This window comes from Eumetopias jubatus, unplaced genomic scaffold (genome assembly GCF_037043125.1).
Source record: "Eumetopias jubatus isolate StellerSeaLion01/CBP00866 unplaced genomic scaffold, mEumJub1_p1.0 scaffold_4, whole genome shotgun sequence".
NCBI classification, from domain to species: Eukaryota; Metazoa; Chordata; class Mammalia; order Carnivora; family Otariidae; genus Eumetopias; species Eumetopias jubatus.
The window spans coordinates 103,141,724-103,164,459 of NW_028274810.1; the positions used below are offsets into that span (position 1 = coordinate 103,141,724).

The 22,736-nt window shown below is 58.0% G+C and overlaps 1 protein-coding gene across 3 annotated transcripts in view; it reads right to left on the bottom strand.

The window, feature by feature from the left end:
- KCNAB2 (potassium voltage-gated channel subfamily A regulatory beta subunit 2) overlaps positions 1-22,736 on the bottom strand; it is an 85,020-nt gene that overhangs the window by 46,455 nt on the left and 15,829 nt on the right. The window contains exons 1-3 of one of the 3 annotated variants that reach the window (XM_028108378.2): positions 15,731-15,831; positions 6,577-6,705; positions 5,418-5,459 (exon numbers count right to left, since the gene is read on the bottom strand). In XM_028108378.2, coding sequence (XP_027964179.1) covers positions 5,418-5,459; positions 6,577-6,653 — 119 coding nt within the window. In that variant the 5' untranslated portion in view covers positions 6,654-6,705; positions 15,731-15,831. Of the gene's footprint in view, positions 1-5,417; positions 5,460-6,576; positions 6,706-15,730; positions 15,832-22,736 lie in introns of those variants that run through there. The other 2 variants (XM_028108379.2, XM_028108380.2) reach the window with 2 other exon arrangements.

A 22,736-nucleotide genomic window follows, 5' to 3' on the forward strand; every position in this document is an offset into this window, starting at 1 on the left:
CAGCTTCCTCCCAAGGTGACCGGAGCAGGCTTGGGTAGCTGGAAGAAGGGGTCCCAGGAGGGCACTGCCAAGAGAAGAGAGGGCGCACTGCTGGGGCTCCTGCCTCAGGCCCCTCGCTTCCCAGGGCTCAGGGGTGCAGTGACTCTGACCGCATGTTCCTCCTCACCCTCCGGCCCCCCACCCCGTCTCAAGAAAGACCAGCCCCCTCCTCAATAACCATGGCTAATTACAGGCACCTGCAGGTTCTTCCTGTGCCGGAGCCTGCCTTTTGCAAAGCTATTCTTGTGGAGGGAGGGCTCGGGGGGATTCCCGTAAATGAACGCTGAACACTGTGACATGGAAAAAGGAAGGGAAGGCATTGACCTCATGAAGTCAGCCAGGACTGCGACCTCCCCAAAGGGCCTTCTACCTGGAGTTTCTGAAACTGTGGTCTGTTTACCGAAAGTCACCAAAGCCTGAAATGTGAGGTTCAGAAGGAATCCTGAACGGCTCTTTTTAAACAGTGACATCGGTCTCCATCTTAGAGAAACCAGCCCAGGTGTCTAAAAGCGGGAATGCGAGGGGAAAGCTGCATCATTCCGGATCGCGGCTCGAAAATGCACAGCATCGCATCAGGGCAAACACAAAACCATCTTTGCTTGAGAGAAGTCAGCGAACCAAGGCCCAAACAAGCAGCCCCCGGCTCCCTAAGGCATGTGTTTCCAACAGACCTTTCTGACAGCCGCCCCTCCACCCCCCGCTCCACTGTCATTCGCCGGAAGCCCCCCAAATGCTGAATCTTCATGGTGAACCCAACAAGGTGGAGCTGGATGTCCAGGTCTCCCCGGGACGGGAAGATGGAACGGTCCCCGCTGGGCAGGTCTGGGAGGCAAGCACGCTCAAGCGGCAGGATGTTGCCCCCCCGCCCCGCCCCGTCAACGTGCAGCTACCTAGGGCTGGCTTTTTTTTTTTTTTTTTTGAGGTCTTCTGCTTTGAAAAAAATATACAGAGGGTCTAATTTCAGATCAGCCAAATGCATCCCCCAATACAGTCCCCCTGTGACTTCCATTCCTGGGACGCTGGTCCCCCAGCAGCAACCCTGAAGAAGGAGGCTGCCACGGGACTCCTGGAGCTGAGGGGGCCACTCACCTGCCTTCCTGGCGTCTGCTCGTTAAAAAGGACACAGTCTAGTTTACTAGGGTTCACCAGACGCTCTACGGATCTGCCGCACCAGCTCTCTCATTAGGGAGTGTCACTGTTGGACGTCAGAAGCAATTGGTGAATGAGATGCGCCCCATGAGGGTCGAGTTTGGAGGCAGGGAGTCCATTAGTCTATTAGGGCGTTTTCAGCTCAGTGAGAGAGGCTGAATTATTCACGAGCGTCTCTTCCCCTAAAAGCCCGGGAAATGCAGTTCCGCGGTGCAGCCTGGCAAGGCCTGATTCTGGCACGCAGGGCTGGGAGGGGGGCGCTGACTGGGGTCTGGCCCTTCCTGTGGGCACACTCCCTCACCAGCCCTCCACTGCCCCCCGAGCGCCAGAGACATGGGCCACAGGTGGGGAGGGGCCGGCCGTGCTTTGGTTATTCGAGGCCAGGACCCAGGGCTTGCAGCTCTGCCCACCACGTTCTGTGTCTGCAGTACGGGGCCGGGGATCCACGGAGGATGTGACCACCACCCACAGCGAAGGGGTTGGGGTCTGGCAAGACCTACCCTCAGCAATGCAGACGGATGTCCCTCCTCCCTTCTACTGGGACGTGACCCAGATTGGTATATCCTATACTGTCAGTACCTGTAATTGGCTGGAAGGTTCTGGAAGTCTGCTATTGCAACGCCATACTACCACTCCCTCCAGGCGGGGCTGCAGGGACCCTTCCTCACAGCACACATTCTCACCCAGCTTTGGAAGATGCTTTGAGGCTGAACTCAGGGCTGAAGCTATGCTGAGACCCCATTCCAGGGTCACAACCTCAGGGGCACTCCTTGTCATGCTAGGATCCCAAGGAAGTCTCAGCATGACTCTGTCTTCCAGCAGGAGGGATTCCGGATGGAAGCTTAGTGGATTCTCCCATGACGAACATGCAAACAGTGGACGCTACCAGGGTCGGGAGCCGCTACCCAGACCCTCGGTAGAAAGCTAGCAAAATGGGATGTGGGAAGCAGAGCCTAAGGAACCGGCAGCAAATCGTTACCAGGAAAGACCCCAGTGATGGAACTGGGGCGGTTGCTGTCAAAGGCACAAGCCCACCATGTCACTGGCCTCTTCGTCACTGCTGGGGGGTGGCCTAAGCCTGACATACTCTGACACCCCGTCTCCTTTTCCCGGGCTCTGCACCCCTGTCAACTCTGCATCCCTCTCAGCACCAGCCGTCAGTAACCTGGAGGACAGGGCTCCTGACTTCCTGTTCTCCTGCCCTGCCCCCTTCACTCCTCTTCCTGTGGCTCCTGGGGCTCAGCCCTTCTCCATCGTTCCTGAGCTCCCCGCATCCAGCCTTTCCACCTGCTGTCGTATTCCCTCCCCCAGCAGAGCTCTTATCGCTGTCCTGCTCAAACACCATGGACGGCTCCCCAGTGCCCACCGAATGTAGTCCAAGCTCCTTTGCTTGGCACTCAAGGACCTTCCCCACCTGACCTCCACCTTCCTCTACAGTCTGGCCTCCTGTCGCTGTCCATCCCGCCCCACCCCCCACCTCCTGTCCTTGGCACCTCTCCAAGCTGTGGCTCAGGCATCTACTGGAATGTTCCTCCTGGGCTCTACGCTGAAGACTGCCCAGCCTCCAGGGCCCCCTCAAAGCCCTTATGCTGTCTCCTCCACGAAGCCTTCCCTGACTCACAGCGGGCGGTGCTCACTCCTTCCTCGGAATGCCAACAGCTGTCTGGACTTCTCCCACAACAAGTTCTGCCTTCCAGATATTATTAGTTATTCGGGTTCCGGGGTAGACTGCGTTATGGTTCCAGGGCCTTTATCCCTCTCTGCATCACCTGACTATTGTTCTCCAAACGGGGGCAGGGCTATATTTTCCTGCCTTTCGACATCTGGTGTGGTCATGGGACTTACTTTGGCCAGAAGCATGAACAGGAGCGCCAGGGGGCCGCTTCTAACTGTGGGGCCTTCAGATGCATGACGTGCATCTGTTCTTCCTCTGGCGCTTTTGCCTGGAACAGCCTCTGGTTGAAAAGGATGGGAGGGAGCACCCGGGTGGCTCCGTCCTTAAGCGTCTGCCTAGGGTCCAGGGTCCTGGGATGGAGGCCCGCATCGGGCTCCCTGCTCCGCGGGAAGCCTGCTTCTCCCTCTCCCGCTCCCCCTGCTTGTGTTCCCTCTCTCGCTGTGTCTCTCTCTGTCAAATAAATAAAATCTTTGAGAAAACAAAAAAAGGAAAGGACAGGAGGATGGACACCTGGGCCCCACCTGCAGCTCAGGCAAAACCCAGCAGAGCCCAGCCTGGATGAACTGACACAGACACGTAAACGAGGAATACACGCTTCTTGTTGGAGGGCACTGAGTTCGGAGGTTGTTTGTCACATGGCATTCTCCGGAGCAGCTGACGGATACCGGGTCTTGCCTCCCTACTGGCCTGTGAGCTGCTTGAGGACAGAACGCACGCCTTGAACACCTCTGCCCCGTGAGGGGAGGGACCGCACGCCGCCTGACCTAACCCTCTGAGGGCTGTGTGGGTGCCCAGATGACAAGCACGCCCTCCTGGGAGCGGCACCCAGGATATTAAACAAAGATCCCACCTCGTTAGAGGTCATCGTCGGAGACCCCACAAGAGATACCTGAGTGTCTATTAGAAGAAAGCACACTGGAGACGCAAAGGGCGGGACAGTCGGAGTCTGTGGGCATCAGGGACGCGGTGCTGAGAGGCCCAGATGGAGGCCTGCACATCTGGGGTGCGGTTCTCCAACAGAGTTTGCCTCGGGGCAGGACAGAGGGTCCCCCGGGACTGCACAACAGGTTGGATCTGTGGGGCCCTGAGGGCCAGCAAGGGGTGTGGGACACTCTTTCGCTTCAGCTCTGTGATACCCCGCAATCTCCTGGGCACCTCCCTCGGCGGGGCCCTTCCAGCTGGCAATCTGGGCCGCGGTTCTGCCACCAACCGTCTCACTCCTTTCCTCCGGGGTCTCTGAGGACTCAGTTCAGGGGCATGTTTGGTCTCACTGGTCAAATCCTCCTGGGACGAATGTCTCACCCACATTCTGACATACGATACCATCATACACGCGTGATGGTACACGCGTCATCCCACAAAAGCATTTGCAAGCCCAAGTTCAGCTCTAGCTATCTCAGGCAAAATCTCATCCAGCTGAAATTTCAGTCATGTCTTCAGGGCTCTCTGGAAGGAGTGAGACCCCGTGGGAGGCACTGAAGGGGTGGCAAAATTAGCCCGAGGACCCAGGCCCACGGTCCTGCTCAGAAGTGCCGGGGCTGCAGGAAGGAAAAACCATGTGGGTTTTGCAGGGCTGCCGACCCCAGAACCAAGACCCCAGACTCCCTGTGCTTGGGCGATAACCAGCCCCTGGCTCTGCACTGGCAGGTGGGCATAGCCCTGGGGAGCTGGTCTAGACAGAGACCTTCCAGGCCTAAATGCCAAGGCACATGCCACACACCAGGGCCCTGCTCCCAAGATCCACACCGAGTTCCTACAGTCCCGAGGCTGATGGGGCTGACCCGTGGCTTCCTTAACCCCGACACTTTCCTGACAGGAGGAAAACGTCAAAGTAAATTCCTGGAGTTACAGACTCCCTGAGAAGCACGCGTCTTTGTGGCGCACCTCCCCACGCCACAGGTAAGCTGCCCAAAGGAGGAAGGGACTCACCCCGGAGGACTTTGCTGGCTGACCTGCCTTGGCCTGGGCTGCAAGGCAGGGCCCGTTGGTGCCATGTCCCTGTGGGGTGCAGCCTTGCACCGAAGAACATGGTGTGCTGATTCACCAACAGGGAGATGCTCCAGAAAACGCCAGCAGGTCCAGCCCTGACCCAGGTCACACTGCAGCCCCATGCCCCCGAGAACGTATTGGCCTTTGATTACCCCTTTGATTCCAAATCAGTTCAAACCCAAAGAGAAGGGGAGAATGGTTGTGTTTGCCCCACCTCGTTTACTGGGATCACACAAGAAGCACAAACCTGTGGACAACACCTGCGGCATCTGCAGCCAGACAAGTGTGAGATTTTAAGGTAGATCCGGTGCGAGCTAAGCAGGTGTCACAAGTCCGTTTGTTCCAATCAAAGCAAATTCTAGAGATGAGCGCACACAATGCACCTGACTTCCCAGTGTTCATCAGGACATTACATAACGCTGTGTGGGAGGGCACTGGGAGAGAACCCCAGATTTTCACCAGCGGGGGATTTTCACCGGCACCGCCCAGCTGGATGGGCGTGGCCTTCCCGCCCGTTCCCCTGCCTTCAGCCTGTGGGGCTTGGGGGAAACGGAGGGCTCGTTACCTGTAAAACTGCAGCTGTCTTTTGGGGCTCCCATACCGAGTACTGCGGACAGCGATGGAAGACAGAGAAAAAGGAGAGAGAGACAGTCCACAATGGGCATTAGCCATGGGGAGGTGCAGGCCGGGAAACACCAGTGGCACCCCACAGCCCGGCCCCACCCCACTCTGCCCGGGGCTGCCGGGTGGATGCTAGCCCAGGTACCAAGTGCTCGGTGGCAGCGCCACCCAGTGGCACATGGAGGCAGAAGCCCGGTCTGTCCGGCCGGACGCCGGGGGTCCTCCGGTGCCTGGCCTCATTCCCACAAGGGGCAGGGAAGCAAAGACAAGAGGTAAACCTCAGAGTGACAGTCTGTTTGGGTTTTAACGAAGTACGCTTTAGAATGACTGGACAAAACCCTCAGACCAAGAAGTGACCCGTCACCCCACATGCTGGCGAGTCTGCGTGGGACCACGGGGTCATTTTTAGGACTTTGATCAAGGAGGGACACCCCCCCTTTCCCTGTGGGTTCTATGGACACTTGCTCTGGGTCAGGCCCTAACAATTACTGGGAAAGGCCCAATGAATCAAGGGCTGATGGGCCCTTGCGGTTCCCCCGCCCCGGGTCCATCTTTCGTGATAGCCACGGCCACCTGGGTCCTGGGCTCCGTGGGTGGGGCAGCAACTGTCACCCGGTCGACGCCTCCTCCCGATCTCCCCATGGTTCAGCCCGGGCTGCTTTCCACATGGAAAGACCCAGAGCTGGATTTGGAACTGGCCTCCAGAGAAGGAAGGCAAGGGTGCCTGGTGAGCCGCTAGCCGCCCCCACCCCCACCCCCGCCTCCCGGTGCAAGGCTCTGAGCCCCCCTCAAAGGGGGTATGCGAGCTGGGGTGTATAAGAAAGACGCAGAAACTGGGAAGGGCCTGCTACCTCCAGCGGAATCCTTCAGAAGAGTCAGGGACCAGTCTAATCCTGGTTCTACTCCGCAGGAAAATCTTGGGTTTTAAAAGCTTCCATTCCTTCCCTTGGAGAAAGCGCTAGCCTACATGAACCTCAGAGCCCTGTGGGCCTCCCTTGGTCCTTCCCTCTGGATCCAGGGCTGGTGACTGGCCTCGGGGACCCCTTCTCAGAGGCAGGACTGAGCCTGGGAGTGGCCTGGCTGGGTTGGGGGCAGGGGATCACCTGTAGATCATGCCGGGGGAGCCCGTCTGTCGCAGAGAGAGTCGAGCTGGGGAGCCTGTTGTCGATTCCGGATACATGGAGCCGGCCTTACTGGTCCTGACCTGCTCTCTTCTTCACGGAGGGAAGATTCTGGAGGAGAAGCAGAACAGAGAGGCAGTGGTTCAAAAGACGAGTTGGGTTTGCCCAGGAGGCTCTGTGATGGTGAAGGCCCAGTTTATTGGGCATCTGTACATCCCTCATCAGACAGACAGACCAACCCATGAGGGTTCAGACAAAGCTGATGGTTGGGGTCAATGGCTCTGTAACAGATTTCTACTCTCCCACCCCCATGCTTCCCAAGGTCCTTCCGCCTCCCCAGCTGCTTTCCTGAGGTTCTGGGAGCCCTTTTCTGGTGGTCCCAGGGGGCATCTGTGGACTTAGAATTTTGGACCATCTTCACTGTCGCAGGAAGTGGCACCACCATCCCCCAGGTTCATCCTTGATGCTTCAGCTTCCCACCCTCTCCCAGCCCAGTGCTGGCTGGTGTCACTGTTCAGCTTTCAGGAAGGCAGCTGGTCAGATAACCCCGGCTCCTGGGACTCACGTCCTCCCCGTGGGTGTGACTTGCTTCTGCCCCACAGGTCATGGCACAGGTGACAAGATATCACGTCCATGATCAGGTGATGCAGACTGTGCCTTCTGTCTTGATAGCAGACTCTCCCTTGCTGGCTCTGAGAAGCAAGCTGCCATTGCTGGAGAGGGCCGTGTGGCCGGGAACGGAGGCCCTCAGTCTAACTGCCCACAGAGAAGTGAATCCTTCAAGCTGTGTGAACTTGGAATTCCGAGTGTCCTTCCCCATTTGAGCCTTCAAATGAGACCACAGCCCTGGCCAAACCCCTTGGCTGCAGGCTTGTGAGGCCCTGAAGCAGCAGACATAGCAGACCCACAGAAACTGTGTTTTAAGTCCCTAAGGTTGCAGTCATATTTTATGCAGCAATAGATAATGAATACGACAGACACATCCATCCATTCACTTTTCCCCATTACCCTCAAGCCGAGCTACCGCCATCTGTCACCTGAACCACCAGGTCAGCCTCCTGACTGTGCTCCCTGCTTCCACTCGGCAGCCAGGGGCATTTACTTCTATAGGAGATTAGGTCACACACCCCTTTCTTCTCTTTTCCGACAAGCCAAATGCACACCTTCCGCAGGGCCTTTGCACTTACAGTTCCTTTTGCCTGGAATGCCCTTCCGACAGACCTTCTCGTTGTTGGGCCTCCTTGGGGAGCCTGCCCCTGACTGTCACACTCTGGGATTCTCTCCAGGCACCCTGCCTGCTATCCCATGCAGTCAGCACCAGCGACCTTCTTGCTGTCTGTCCCTGAGTTGTGAGGTCTTGACTCTCTCCAGAGGGCAAGCTCCACCAGGACAGAAATTTTGCTGGTTTTGCCACTGTGCCTAGAACAGGGCTTGGAACTCAGCCAGGATTTAATACATGGCTCCCAAAAGAGTGACGGTCCCTGATCCAAAATTACCTTGCTCTGTGCCAATGGGCAAAGGGATGGTCTGGGCTCAAAATACAGCCCCGCTTGCCCCCATTGGGGCCTCTCTGCTGAATGCCCATCTGGAGGGCTTGTTCACCTCACTCTTCCTCCCTCCAGGATGAGGACCTCCCGTCGGCAGGAAGCGGGCTTCCTCTGGATGCCCTCCACCCCCTGGCACGGGGCTTATATACGTAGTAAGGTTATGTCTCGCTCATAACTGAGCTCCCCTCTGAGTGAGGGGTGTGCGCATGTGTGTGAACACGCTGGGAAAATGGGGAGAGGAAATGCAAGCCAGAGTCACTACAGTGACAGCCTCATGGAAATGACAGAAATGATGGGGTCAGTGAAGGTCCCCAAAGTTTTATTCTTTAAAAAAAACCTCATTCAGAAAGAAATTACAGAATGAAATAAAAGTGCACTTAAATCCTGAAAGAAAGCTGTGGATCCTTGGCTGATGTTGAATCCAATCTTCGGGCTCATCAGGTGATTCCTCATGAGCTGCAATGCCATAACCCAGGCTGACCTCTCCCAGAGCCCCTTGGGTGCATGGCCCTGTCCATCTGCACCTGGTAGAATGGCTCCAGGCAGACCCTGAGGCCTCTTGGTCACCTTTTCTTTCAAACGCTGGGGTTCCATCAGGGTCACTGCTCCCAGATAGACCAGCCTGACTTCCTACCCCCCACCCGGCCCAGATCTATGCAAGAAAGAGGCACAGCACCTTTCCTGCGGAAAGAGTTTGGTTACACGGCTCTGGGGCATTGAGTCCCTGAAGCTTTGGGGTGGGAGGGCCTCTCCTTTGTGCCCATTAGGTGCTCCTAGAGTGTGCTCTGCCAGGTCACACAGGGCATGAAACCCAACCATCTCATGAAAGTCATTAATCTTTAGTCAGCGGGTGGTAGGTTCACGGGCGCCCAGAGTGTCAGCCGAGGCCCTACTGTGCACAGGTGCTGGTACAACACAGAGCCCTGCCCATGGGCAGGAAGGCACAGCTGAGGGCACGCAGAGCGCCAGGCGCTGTGTCCACAGTGGTCCAGAGGTCATCGGGGAGGAAGGGTGGCCACGGGGGGGCAGGATGTCCTCACAGGGTCTTGTGGAAGGAGATGGGGGCCAAGCAGCCCAGAGCAGGCTGGGATGCCTGTGCCCTTAATCGGGGGATGTGGCCCCCCCCCAACTCTCTCCTCTCTGGCTTTCCCTGGGGCTAGCTACTGAGTGGTGGTGTCTCAATGCCCAGCTCGGGCACTCAGGTGTGTTTAACTTCCAGAATTCAAGAATCACAAACTCAGTCTGAATTTGGGATGGTGTAGGGACGTAGAGTCTCTGACTCCACAGATGTGGGGTGCGCCCAGGAATCTGCATTTCTAACTAGTCCCCCAGGGGATGCTCGTGTTCCTGGTCCGGGGACCACACTTTGAGGACTGCTGGTCCTGGAGCAGGAATGGCAGACTACGAACAACAGACCCAATCCAGCCTGCTGCCTGTTTCTCTAAATGAGGTGTTGCTGGAACAGCTGCATGCCCACTCGGGCATGAACTGTGCCTGCGTCTGTGCCACGCTGCGGCATTGAACACACTGTCTGGCTTGCTGTGCTTCCTGTCTCTTTACAGCCAAAGGTGGCTGAGCCCGGTTGAAGGCTGCTCTCCCCCACTCTCCAAGATGGTGCGTCTCAGCTCTTGGCTTTGCTGCTTCCATTTCACCGATGGAATAGAAGCAACCGGAGACCAGCTTCCCCCCACCCACCAACATCAGCTCTTGGAACATCCTGCTTCCCCTGCTACTGCCACCTGGACGACCCGGCCACGGCCACGGCCATGGCCACAGCGCTCCGTCTGAGCACACACCCCACTCCAGCCCCACTCGAGAGCACCCCGACTCTTGTGCCGGCTCCTCCTTCTTTATGAGGCACTGCCCTCTGCAGACAGCCACTTATTACTTCTCTCGTCTTAGAAAACAGAAAGCACCGTCTCTTGGATCCACTTCCTTCTCCACAAACTGCCCCATTTCTCTCCTTCCATTCACAGGAAAATTCCTCACAAGAGTTGTCCTTTCTTGCCTGCAATGCTCCCTTCTGCCTTCCCCGCTCAGAGGAAGCTGCTCTTGCCAAGGTCACTGTGACCTTCCTGTTGCTAAGTCCGGTGGTGCCCACAGTTTGGGGGTGACGGCGGGGCTGCCCCCACCCTCGGGGCTCCTGGGACCCATGCTGTCCGGCTTGTCTTCCTGCCTTCCCGCTGCTGCTTCTCAGTCTCCTTGGTTGCCCCTGCTCACCTGACTTTGAACCTTTTTTCTTTTCCACTACACGAAGTTCCTCAGATTTCCACCTGTCTTCTGGCTCTGAACTGCGCCGCTAAGCCGGAACCCCTGTGGTCGTACCTCCAGGCCCCGTTGTTCCCCGGGGCCCCAGACTCATCTGTTCAGCAGCTCTATGGGCATCTCTCTCAGTCTTCTCTGGAGGGTGCAATGCCCTGTCTCACGCGTGGTGCTCAGGGCAGCTACAGGGACGGGGACAACTGGAGCTACAGGCTGCCAGTAGGGACACTAGGGAGGTGTCCCAGAGGAAGCCATTTGTCCCACTCCTCGCCTCTGCCTTGCCTGGACTCCTGAAGGTCAGGCTCCCTCTGAGCCAGCAGCCAACTCCCCAGCTCAGGCACTGGCCACGTTCTGGTGCCCACTTCACGAGGGACAACCTCATTCCTCCTGGGGAGCTGCCACCTTTGCCAACTTCCAGGGGAGGGAGAGGGACTGGAGGCTTCCCATGCCCCCTGCCTTGCATTCTGCTGACCTGCCCAGAGCCCTGACCTCTGCAGCTGCCACAGTCCAGCCAGGAGAGACTGCATGTGCCCGGTGGCCAATCCCGGAGAAGCTGACGTCCTAGCAGGATGCTGCCAATCCCAGGCACCACGGAGGGAGGGAGGCGGGCAGGCAGGGCTGCCCCTGTCCACAAAAGGGACGGCTCTGGACAAAGGCTTCAGAAACCACTTGAGAACCGGCCGGGCCCAGGAGGGACAGCTGGCTCAGGGTGCAGGCTGGGGGTCCACGGTCTGGGTCCCCCTGTCCCCAGCACTTCCACTTGGTCTGTGTGTGACCCTGAGCAAGCCACCTGAGTCATCCTCAGAGAAACCAAAGCATGGAGCGCTCACAAACGCCCGCCCATACTTTCTCACGGGAACGGAGAGAAGGAAGACACGAAAACATTTTGCGCTCAGGAGGGAAGATGCTGGGTAAATCCTAGCTCTCCATCGTCGTGGGAAAGGCGGCTGGCAATGACGACAGGCCCCTCAGAGGCGGGGGCTCCATCTGTGGGCACTGCCTTTCTCCTCAGCTTACTATTCTGAAAACTTCCAAATAACATTAAAGTTGTGAAGAATCAGCACAGCAATGAACACCGTATGCTCTCATCCCATTCCCCGACTGTCTGTATTTTGTCTCGTTTGCACGCCTTCCCTCTGCCCTCTCCCTGATTTCTCCACTCACACTCACACGCTCACACCCACGCTCACATACACTCGTTCACATACATGCTCTCCCCCACACACTTGCTCACACGCACTCATGCTGTCACATGCATGCACACACATACGTTCTTGCATGCACTCGCTCACACATACTCATGCTGTCACACACACACTCACATGCACACACATGCTCAGACTCACGCACTTGCTCACAAACACTCACAAGCACACACACGCATGCACACTCATACAGTCACATGTGCTTTGGCCAAAGGAGATGAGCAATGACAATGTGTCAACTCCAGCCTCAGCTACGGGAGACTTGCCTCCACCACGGCCACAGACGAACGCGCCCCAGACCACCCTGCTCGTCCAAAGGGGACAGCTGAACGCGCAAGAGCCACCCAGCCTAGACTGGGCACCGCCAGCCACCTTGGGACGTGGAGCCAGCCACCAGGACTGTTATGTGGAAGGTGACTTTTGCCCTCCTGGGAGTATGTTCTGCGGGCTTTAAACTGCAGGGTCATCCTTATCTCATGAAGATATGACTCTGGTGAGTCATGAGAGGGACTTCCGGTTACTGGAAGAGGGCTCCCCTGTCTCCCCACTGTACCTTCCGGATCATGAGAACACTTGAGTGGCAGGAACCTTTATTTAGCCAGACCTCCTGATGCGAAGTTAGCACTTCAAGCTCTGGGTGACTTTCTGACCCGAAACCTCGCCAGAGCCACCAGAGTACGTGTGTCCTCCTCCAAGGCCAGTCTGATGACACAATCCCACCTTGTTGCGTGACCCGAGGAGACCATTCCAAGTGTCAGGGAGGGAGCTGAGGCCCAATTGGGTTCGGATCTGGTGTATGACCTTGGGCAAATTTTCCACCTTCCTAAGTGTCAGTTTCTCTCTCTGTGAAACAGGATGACGGGAGTCGGGGAAGATCCGACGTGCCCACAGGTTGGGGTGCACCGTGAGGGCCACGGGCTGGGATCTACCTGTGCCTGGCCCTGGCGCAGGGCAGGTGCCAGCCCAGGGCCCGGGAGTCCCTGATCATACCTCCTTCCTCAGTGTCTGCACCACGTGCACAAGGCAAGTGAAGTTGTCCCTGTGCAGACGTGCCCCAGCCTGCTCCCAGGTGGTGGTCTTACCTTCCAGAAAAGCACTTTTTAGGGTCCTCAGACTTGCTACCACATCGCTTTTCCCTTGCTGCCTCTCTGCTTTGTTCTCAGGGGCTGTTCATCTTTTCCATGTCCCCGGAAAAAGGCTAATCTCTTGTGGATGTGACCAGCCACACATAGGTACGACTCAGTGTCATGACGGAACTGTGTTTCCTGAGCCCTCTGTGGCTGCATCCCAATTCTTGATCATCCTGGAAGCCCGAAGGTTCTAGAAGGCTTGTCCCCACATAGCTGAAGTCTTAAGAATTACAACACTGTAGGAATTATCTATTGCTACGTGACACGGGTTACATGGGAGACAAGGATTTCTCACACTGTTTTGCAAGGTCAGGAATTGGGAGTTGCTCTGGTCGGGCAGGTCTGGCTGGGGGGCTCTCCTAAGGTTGTGGCCAGCGTGTTCGCTGGGCTGAGGTGTTAGAGGTTTCATACACACAGAGGTGAGTAGGGGCCCCTCCTCTCCACCTGGGTCTCTCATGCCAAGGCAGCCAAGGGAGGGGTTGAGGGAGAAAAGTTGTGATGCCCTTTAGGACCAAGGCTCAGAAATGTTCTCTTGGCTGCAAAGACCAATCCTAATAAGGGGGTGGGCGTGAGCACCGGGAGGTATGGCACTGGTCACTACCGAGACACCAGCAATGCACTATTCCCCACGTTTCCTCCTTCCCCGTCTCCTCTGAGACCCTGGGGATGTCCGCTCCACCGGGCAGGGAGCTTTGTCTCTTTCATTCCCCAGTTGTGTCCCAGTGCCCAGGGCAGCGGGCACACGGCAGGTGCTCAGTGCACGCTGCCCGAGCGGAAGAAGACCGGAGAGGATTGCCCTGCTGGGCGTGGGGGACAGCAGGTGGTCTCCCCGGAAGCCTCGGACGCGAGCTTCTGCTCTTGAACACATGTCACTTTGCACATTGCTTCTCGAACGCTGGAACTCCTCGCCAAAGCCCTGAAGTACCACTATGACTATTACAAGGCACGAAACCGCCACCTTTTATGGGGCTGAAGCTGCAGGAGCCATGGCAGCCAGCACTCGCCAAGAGACAGGAAGAGGTGCAATCGCTCAAAACCACTCAGATCCGGAAGGGTGCTTGCGTAACAGACCCTTCCTCTCTGTCCCACGAGCAGGGTGCTGCCAGACGAAACCCCACTCCGCCCCTGTGAGTAAGAGTGCGTGCCGCCGCCGAAGGCCTGCGAGTCTGAGCACGCTCGGGGTAGCGGCTCTGCCTGTGGGGTCACCCTGGGGAGTAAAGCAGAGAGGCCCAGTCACTGCAGGGGTGGCCCGGGGCCCTGGGGGGCAGTCTGGAGATCCACAACCCAGTTCCCAAGGAGCATCATCAGGTCTTGCTCCCATTCAGCTGGGGGGGCAGGGAGAACAGTGAAAAATTCCTATGGGCTGGATGCCGTGGCCAGGACCCCCTGCTCTCTGCCGCTGAGAAACTGCCATCTGCCCTCCAAGCTCCTGAGCCAGGGGGACTGAGTGGCATGGTGACCTGCCAATCTGACGTGAAACAGCGTGCACATCACGTGGTGGGACAGCAGCAGAGGCATTGGGACCAAGCCACGGAGTACCCGTAAGAATTTCTTGAAAAGACGGCAGAGTAGAATTTTTCAGTCTTTCCAAAGCAACATTCCAATGCCTGTCCCCTGAGTACAAACAGGTCAACCCACCATGGGGCTCGGCTCAGGCCTACACTCTTGCAGGCAGAGGCCCCATTTGTATCTAATCAGTGCCACAATTAAAAAACAAAACAAAACATCATGGGCCCCAAATTCCAACTTTCCCAAAGCAACACTGAAATGCCTCTCCCTGAATGCAGCCCACCCAGATCCACACCCACCTCTCATGTACCTGCAGGCTGAGGGGCTCCCCAATGAAGCAGAAGCCTTGCTGTGGCTCCCGGCTACGTCCAGGGTGTGCACAGTGCTGGATGGGAGTCTGCCACGCCCCGTGGCCAAAGGCCCCCAGTCTTGGGAACAGCCGTCCTCCCTCCCTGGAGGAAATGGAAGCTGGGACCACGGGCATGGTGGCTTCCCGGCTCCATCCTGATGCTGTCAACCACAAGTGGACAGGGCCCCCACCTGGCGCCTGGGCGGAGGGGGCCTCGGACTGCAGCTCATCAGGGCAAGAAGCAGGAAACAAGCCCCCAAGCGCTCTGTGCTCCGGAATCTCTGTAACCACAGGCCTCCCCTCGGTCATTCACTCAGCAAAACTCTCTAGCCCTCCAGTCCTGCCTGCCGCCTCCCTCTGGCCAGCCTGAGCACCCACCTGACCACCCCTGCCGTCCTCTCCCCAGTGGTGACTGCAGGCTGTCCCTCCAAGACAGAGCTTCACAGGGTCCTCCAGCTGCCCTCCCCTTTGCCCTGCACTCAGCTCTGCAGGAGAGAGGGGTGGGGGACCCGTTCACTTATTTTTTAAGGCAGGGACCCTCACTTCTGCCTGTGAAACTACTTTCCACTCCGAGGCGGGAAGTCCCTGGCCAGGGGTTCAGGGGACAGCAGATGGGCAGGGATCCCTCCAGGAGCCTGCAGGGGTTGCTCGACAGCTGGTGCTCCCCCTCCTCCCACCCCCCCCCCCCCCGCCCCACGGCAGGACAGAGGTGGCTCCATGGTGCTTCTGATCTCCAGGCAGCTCCTGTCTTGCTGCCCCAGGGATGAAAGCAGACACTGGCAGCCCCCGGCGGAACTGTGTCACGGTCAGACACCTCTGCTGGGTGTCAGCCCAGGATGCCCCCCACCCCCGCCACCTGCCCTAGCAGCCGTGTCCCTGTGCGGGAAGGACGCCTGTAGCGGCTTGGCCGAGCTGCTGCAACAGATGGCTACGTGGGCCCTGCCTGGGTCCAGCCGGGGGGCTCCCCTCCCAGCGGCAGCCAGTGTTGTGCAGGCGTGGGGCCCAGCAGACGGGGCTGGCCTGACGAACCCTGGCTATCAGGGGAGCTCTAAGCCCTGCTCGGAGAGCTGGGGTGCCCACCCCCTCGAGCACAAAACCCACTCAGGGAACAGGATCCCTGAAACACCCCCGTACCTGTTCCCGAGACAAGACCATTTTGGTGTGCGAGGCGCGGGACTACAGGGCCAACCAGGAAGTGGGTGGCAGCGCGTGTGGGAGGGTGCCTGGCAAGCCCGGGGGGGGCCCCCCAGAGGCACTGGGGTGTGGCCTCCACTCCCGGGCGTGCCGGAGGGAGGTCCCCAACACCCCGACCTTCTTGGTGGTACAGCCACCTCTCGGGGGAGGGGCCAGGGGATGTGAGAAGGGGAAGCACATGGGACGTGCCCCCTCCCTCCAGAATAGGCAAGCAGTGGGCCCCTTTCTCAGGGAGGGAGAGGGGCAGATACGCAGCTAGTCCTGGTGGTGTCACAGAGGTCCTGCTTCTTGGCCCCAGCTTTCTACCAGCACTGGGCTGCAAGGCCTTTCACCTGTGCCCCCTTATCTGGTTGTCCCCAACCTCTCAGAGGGGTCCTGCTGCTCTCCTCACTGTACAGATGATGACACGGAGGGTCAACGGTCAGGCCCACGGCTCGAATTCGAACCCAGGGCTGGCAGTCCCCAAAGCTGTGTGCTGAGCTCTGCAGGGCTCTGCCTCCCCTGTCTCCTATCTCGGGTGCCAGGACACAGCAGGTGCCGGTGCATGATGTGTGGGTGGGGCGGCCCAGGAGGTCAGGTGGGAGGGGACCATCTCCCTATTGCTTCTCCCTGCTCTGCCCTTCCTTCCCCAGGAGGCCCCTCACCTGGGGGAGAGCGAGGCCAACGGCGGACCTGGACGGAGCACTGTACCTCCCCCTGTGCCGGCCACATGTGCTGTGCTGAGCTGCAGCCCCAGCCACCCCCTTACCCACGGTTCTGGGGAGTGGAGCAGGCTCCTTCTTCCGCAGGGGTGGGCACAGGGCTCGGAAGCCTCAGCAGGGAGTCAGCCGGCTTGGCCCAAGGGCATCAGATCGGGGGTGCCGCCATGGGTCCCCAGCAGGTTTAAGACACAGACGGGGTGTGATGGGGCAAAGAGAAGAGAGAAGGGAGAAGTAAACAGTTTGGGGCGTTCAGCATCTCCTAAGTGACGAGAGGTGAACAGGAGAGAGAAGGGGACAATGGAAAAGAGAGACCACGAGGGGGTGGGGCCGCACCCCAGCCTTTCCCCCGTCACCCCCAGAAGCAGAAGCGCTTCTACAGATGAGAACATGGCATCTTGCCCCAGTGCACTGGGCTGTCAGCGGCCGAGCTGGGATGGGAACCAGGCATGTCTGAGTCTAGGCTGGGGCTTTCCTCCCGCTGCCCTGGAGCCCCCTCGAGCCCCCATGGGCCTGACTCTCGTGGGCCGTCACCGTGACCCTGTGGGTCTGAGAAGGTGGGCTTAATTCTTAAATCACAGATCTCCCGTCAGCAGGCAAACGTGGAACGTTTCAAATGACGGGCACGTCTGCAGCTCGCCGGCTTCCAGATGCAGGGTCGCTGCCCTCCTGCCTCAGCTTCATCCCCGGCCCCAGGTGTCTGTCCGACCTGTACCTCAGACGGGGAGGGCAGGTGACTATGAAATATGGGGTGGCCTTAGACATGCCCACTGAGTCCAGGAACGGCTCCTCTCCAGCCCCGAGGAGTCTGAGCTCCACATTCAAGCTGGATCAGTAAACATGGCGATGGGGCTGCTGACTGTCCCAACCACCACTCATGAGCCCCATTTCCCGAATCACCTCCCAGCGAGCGTGGGCTGGGTCTCAGGCTATCATCGGCAGAGCCCTGGGGGTTGGGGCCTCCAGGAAAGGTTTGCTTTCTTCATGGAAAGGAATAGAGTCTTCTGGTACGTTCTTCCCCAAGGAGGAGGCTGCCAACCAAGTTCTGCCTCCATTTCCAGTAGAAGGAGTAATGCCGCGGGCTCAGGAGGAGTCTCAGGCGGGATCGGGGAGGGGGTAAGGGGTGGCATTGCAAAGGCCCTAGTGGGGTGACCTGCAGCAGGTCCTGTCCCCCACGACTCAACCAGAGAACAAGACCGAGAACCAGACCAGTCCTGGGACCACCAAAAATATTCTCCCATTAAGTGGGAGCCTCACAGTGGTTTTGGATATTTCCACAATTGAAGGAGCAAGTACTGCTTTGATGTAACTCACGTTCCTTTGGGCCAGGACCCTGGGGGATGGGGGTCGAGTTCCCCAGGTGTAGCAGGAGTACGGATCTCACTCGTCCTAGACTCTCCCAGTGTTGGGGGCAGAGAGCCCAGGTCCAGGGTGACGGAGACACCAGTTCCCTCTGCGAGATCCCCACATCGGTGTTCTCGAAAATCTCCACGCACGGGGAACTGAGCAGATGAGTCCCCCGGGGACAACTCAAATGATGGAAAAGATCTTTTTTATGTTGATTTGAAGTCGGTGTCCTTGTAACTCTCCCCACTGGGCCCGCTTCTGCTCCCTGGGGACAAAGAAAGGCAGTCTCTCTGTCTCACGGCACACAGAGACCTCTGGCTTTGCTCACCTGCCACGTCTTTTGATGTTTTCCCATGAGGCTTCTGACTTCATAAATACAATCTGGGCCAACGCCACACCACATGCTTCACTTGGCCATCACATGGAACCCTGACAGAACCTTAAAGAGGGCTGGGTGACTCCATCATGCTGCTGAGGACACTAGGCCCGAGTCAGCCGGCGGGTAAGTGGAGGGGCAGAGATCTGATGCCTGAGGGTCTGACTTCAGAGCCTGGGCACTTAATTAGCCACCCTGGGTATGGCCTCCTTCTGGAACATCAACTCCGAGGTGACATCCTTCAGGTTGCTGTTTGTTGAGATCCTTCGAGAAACGACAAGGCACACAGAACTGAGAGCAGCATCTCAGGTCATCGTCAGCCGGGAGGGATAGGGGGAGGCTCCCTCCTTGCTCTGGGACGGGCTTTGGCAAGGGTCTGTAGGCCCAAACCAGCCCATCTCCTGTGTTTGCATGGCCTGTGAGTTAAGAGTGGTTTTCATGTTTTTAAGTGGTTGGAAGAAAAACAAAAGAAGACTATTTCATGGGAACAAGAATTATATAAAATTCAAATTTCAGTGTCCATAAATAAAAGTTTTATTGGCACGGAGCTATGGTCATTTGTTGTCTTGGTCTGTTCTGGGTGCCATAGACGGGCAGCGGGGTAGAGGCAACAGACATCTATTTCTCGCTGTTCTGGAAGCTGGAAGTCCAAGATCAAGGCGCAGGAGATTCAGTGTCAGGTGAGGGCCCAAGTCCTGGTTCCCAGCCAGCAAGCTTGCTGGGGTCTCATCATCATCTTATAAGGGGCACCAGTCCCATCAGGGGGCCCCACCATCTCACTGAATACTAATCACCTCCCAAAGGCCCCACCTCCAAATATTGGGTGGGGGGCAGTACTTCAACACATGAATTCAACACAGCGCCTTTGTCCACGACGGCTTTCATGCTACAAGGCGGAGCGGGGGAGTTTCGACAGAGACCACATTACCGGAAAGCCTGAAACACTGGCTCTCCAGACCTTTGTAGAGAAGGTGTGCAGAGCCCTGACCCCGACAATGTCGCAGGGAAAGGGATCCCCCCAAGGGCAAGGTCCCTCCTGGCCCTGCGTGTTCTCTCTTCACGGTGGGGTCTGAGTCTAGTTGTGTGATGCAAATATCCCTGCCCAAACAATGTTCCTCACCTAAGAGAACTTAACCTAATTATTGTAGAATTTTTTTTTTTCCTTTCCAAACAACACCTCTAAAGCCCTAAATCGACAGCACAGACACACTACCAAACAAAACCCTATCACCGATGGTTGTCTTTAGGTGGACAGTATACTTCCCTAGGGTGCTTGAGCATGTGATGAAGAGCACCCAGGGCAGGAGCCCACAAGTATGGGCAGGTCAGGGCCAGAGAGTCAATATTTTAGACTTTGTGGGCCAGTTGGTCTCTGTCGCAAAGCTGTGTGAAGGCAACTAGAGATGGTATGTGAATGAATGCGAGTAGCTGTGTTCCAATAAAACTCTGTTTACAAAAACGGGGTGGGCTGGAGTGGTTTGCAAAACTCTTGATCTGTGACATTTAAAAAAAAAAAGGTGACATCCACTGTAATGAAATCAAGACAAAAGTACGGACCCTCATGAGGTCTACAGCATTTGCAGCTCAGCTTTGCAGGGAGCTGGGGCCTGTCCTTCTGGGGGCGCATTCTGTGTCAGGAAGGTCAGAGATGACCTCACGCCACCTGCAGGCCGAGCCCTGGCCCACTGCTCAGTGGGGGTGCCAGGGGCAGAGGAGAATGCACAGAGGCCCTGCGTGCCCGGAGTCATTGTCTTGCTTTTACTTTGCCAGTAATTCTGATCTATCATCGGATCGTAGGCCTGATGCCTCTGTTCCGGAATAAACATGTAGAGCCGTGCTCCTGGCCGCTGTCTGTGATGCCGCCTGCTGGGGACAGCTGGCCGAAGGACGCAGGCTACTGCCTCCGACGCTGTACTATTTCTGGTTACTCTTTGTGCCTCATTTATTTTTGATTCGAGTCGCTCACACAGGCTGTACGTTCTCTTTCTCGCTCCGGCACTGAAATGAAACAAGCATAGTATTTTTAAACCCTGCTTGTGTTGCCTCATGATTAGTGCAGATGAGCCGACACACCTGGAGAGCGGACTCCGCAGGGAGGCCGCCTGCCCTCTCGCTCTGGCCCTCGGCCTCTGTCTTATGACAACAGCAGGACAGAGACTCCACTCCTCACTCTCCTGGCCACGGTGACCCGTCCAGTCCTGGGGAGAAGGCTGCGCCTTCAGGGTCCGGCCCCGAAGCTGGGCTTTGAATGGACGGGGTCCAGGGACATCTGTGTGTCCTCCTGGTGGCGTGGGTGGAAGAAGCCACCTGAGTAGCAGCCCCAGGCTGCATCACTTCGTGGTGACCCATGAGAGCTGTGGGTGACTGAGGGGGTGAGATAGGGCTTCACGCGTTCATTCACTCAATGCTAGCCCCCAACCCTGTGAGGGTGGTACTGTTTATGACTAGACCAGCTGAGGAAACTGAGGCCGGGGCGTCTAAGCTGGCCTGCCCACAGTCACCCGGGAAGCAGCAGTACCGGGAGTCCCTCCTCTGAACCAGGGCCCCATGCCGCCACGAGCAGGGACGGGCAACCAAAGGCCTTCTCCTGAGAGGTGAGCTCGTCTATGCTTTCCAACGTTTCTGGGCCGCAGGCTGAGGAGGACTGGGGGAGCAGCCTAAGGCAGGGGCAGGGCTCTCGTCAGGAGGCCGTGGAACGATCCAGGTGTGAGTCGAGGAACCCTGGGCCGGGGTGGAGGAGGCAGCCACTGGCTGGTGGAGTCAGGAGGTTGAGACCCAAGGGTTGACAGGAGAGTCTATGTGTATGCAGGGTGACCCTGGGCTTCTGGAGAAGAGGTGCCAGGTCCCGAGCTGGGGGAGTTCTGGAGCTGGGCGCTGGCTGTATCCGCTGCGAGGTGCCCACTGACATCCAGATAAGAGGCAGATGGTGTTCCACTCCTGTGGCTCCGCCTCAGGCCCGGGCCGGAGCAGTTTCCTCTCTTCTACCACAGGGCCTTTGTACGTGTGGTCCTTCCACCGGGGATGCTCTTCCTTTGTGTCCCTGCTCCAGTGTCACCTCTCTAGAGACATGGTCCTGGAGAGCTCTCTCCAAAGTGTCCTGTCCATCATGTCAGCACATGGGTTTCCTTTGGAGCTCGTGACTGCCCCCCAACTAGATGCTGAGCCCCCAGGGGCGGGACTGGGTCTGCTTCATTCCCTGTGGAACCTCTCATGCCGGGACAGGGCCTTTGCTGAATGCATGGGTGTGTTATGCGGCTCTGGACAGGCGGTGCTTTCCTTCTAGTTAACACTCTCTCCGAGAGGCGGAGCAAGCAGGTGGTCTTGTGGCGGCTCCTCTGAGGGAGAGGCGGGCTTTCCTGCACCCTCTGTGGCCTCCTCCAAGGGGCTGCACGGTGAGCCAGTACAGCCTGCATGGGCTCCGATCGGGATCTCCGGCTTCAGCCTGACTCGTGTGTCCACCAGGTCCAGAGCCCCCAGCAGGGCCACGCCCGATTCCTGAGGCATGTGGACAAGCAGGCACTTCAAGGGCACGCATGCATGGGCATAGAGACCCACGTACACACATGCGTGCACACATACACTGTGCCACCTCCCCGTGCGCCTCCACCACCAGCCCCACCTCCACCTGTGCCTCCATCACCTGCCCCACCTCCACCTGTGCCTCCATCACCTGCACCACCTCCCCGTGCGCCTCCACCACCAGCCCCACCTCCACCTGTGCCTCCATCACCTGCCCACCTCCACCTGTACCTCCACCACCTGCCCCACCTCCACCTGTGCCTCCATCACCTGCCCACCTCCACCTGTGCCTCCATCACCTGCACCGCCTCCACCACCTGCACCACCTCCATCTGTGCCTCCACCACCTGCCCCACATCCCCCTGCACTTCCACCACCTGCCCCACCTCCACCTGTGCCTCCATCACCTGTACCACCTCCACCTGCGCCTCCACCTCCCCCTGCACCTCCCCCACCTGCACCACCTCCACCTGCGCCTCCATCACCTGCACCTCCACCACCTGCGCCTCCATCACCTGCCCCACCTCCACCGGAGTCATCTCCACCTGTGCCTCCACCACCTGCCCCACCTCCACCTGCGCCTCCATCACCTGCACCACCTCCCCCTGCGCCTCCATCACCTGCACCACCTCCCGCTGCACATCCATCATCTGCCCCACCTCCCCCTGTGCCTCCATCACCTGCATCACCTCTACCCCAGGCTGGCTCCTCTTCCTCCAGGCACTCTTGCTTTCAGTGTTCTGTTCATGGAAACTTTCCCCTGAATGACCTTCCAGGGCAGTTCTTCGCCCCCCTCTGAGCTTCAGCCCCTATGAGCCCCACAGCTAGCTGTGCCTCCCCCACCTCTCTGCCCTGAGCTGCAGGCTCATCCTCCCAGCTGTCTGTTGGCTCTGTCCACATGGCTATTCCTGGAACATTCCCTCTCTTGCCCATTTCCATTGCTGGTCTTGGGAGTTCCTGCCTGGATTAGTTGTCTACCTGCCACCAGAGTCCCATTCCTACTGCT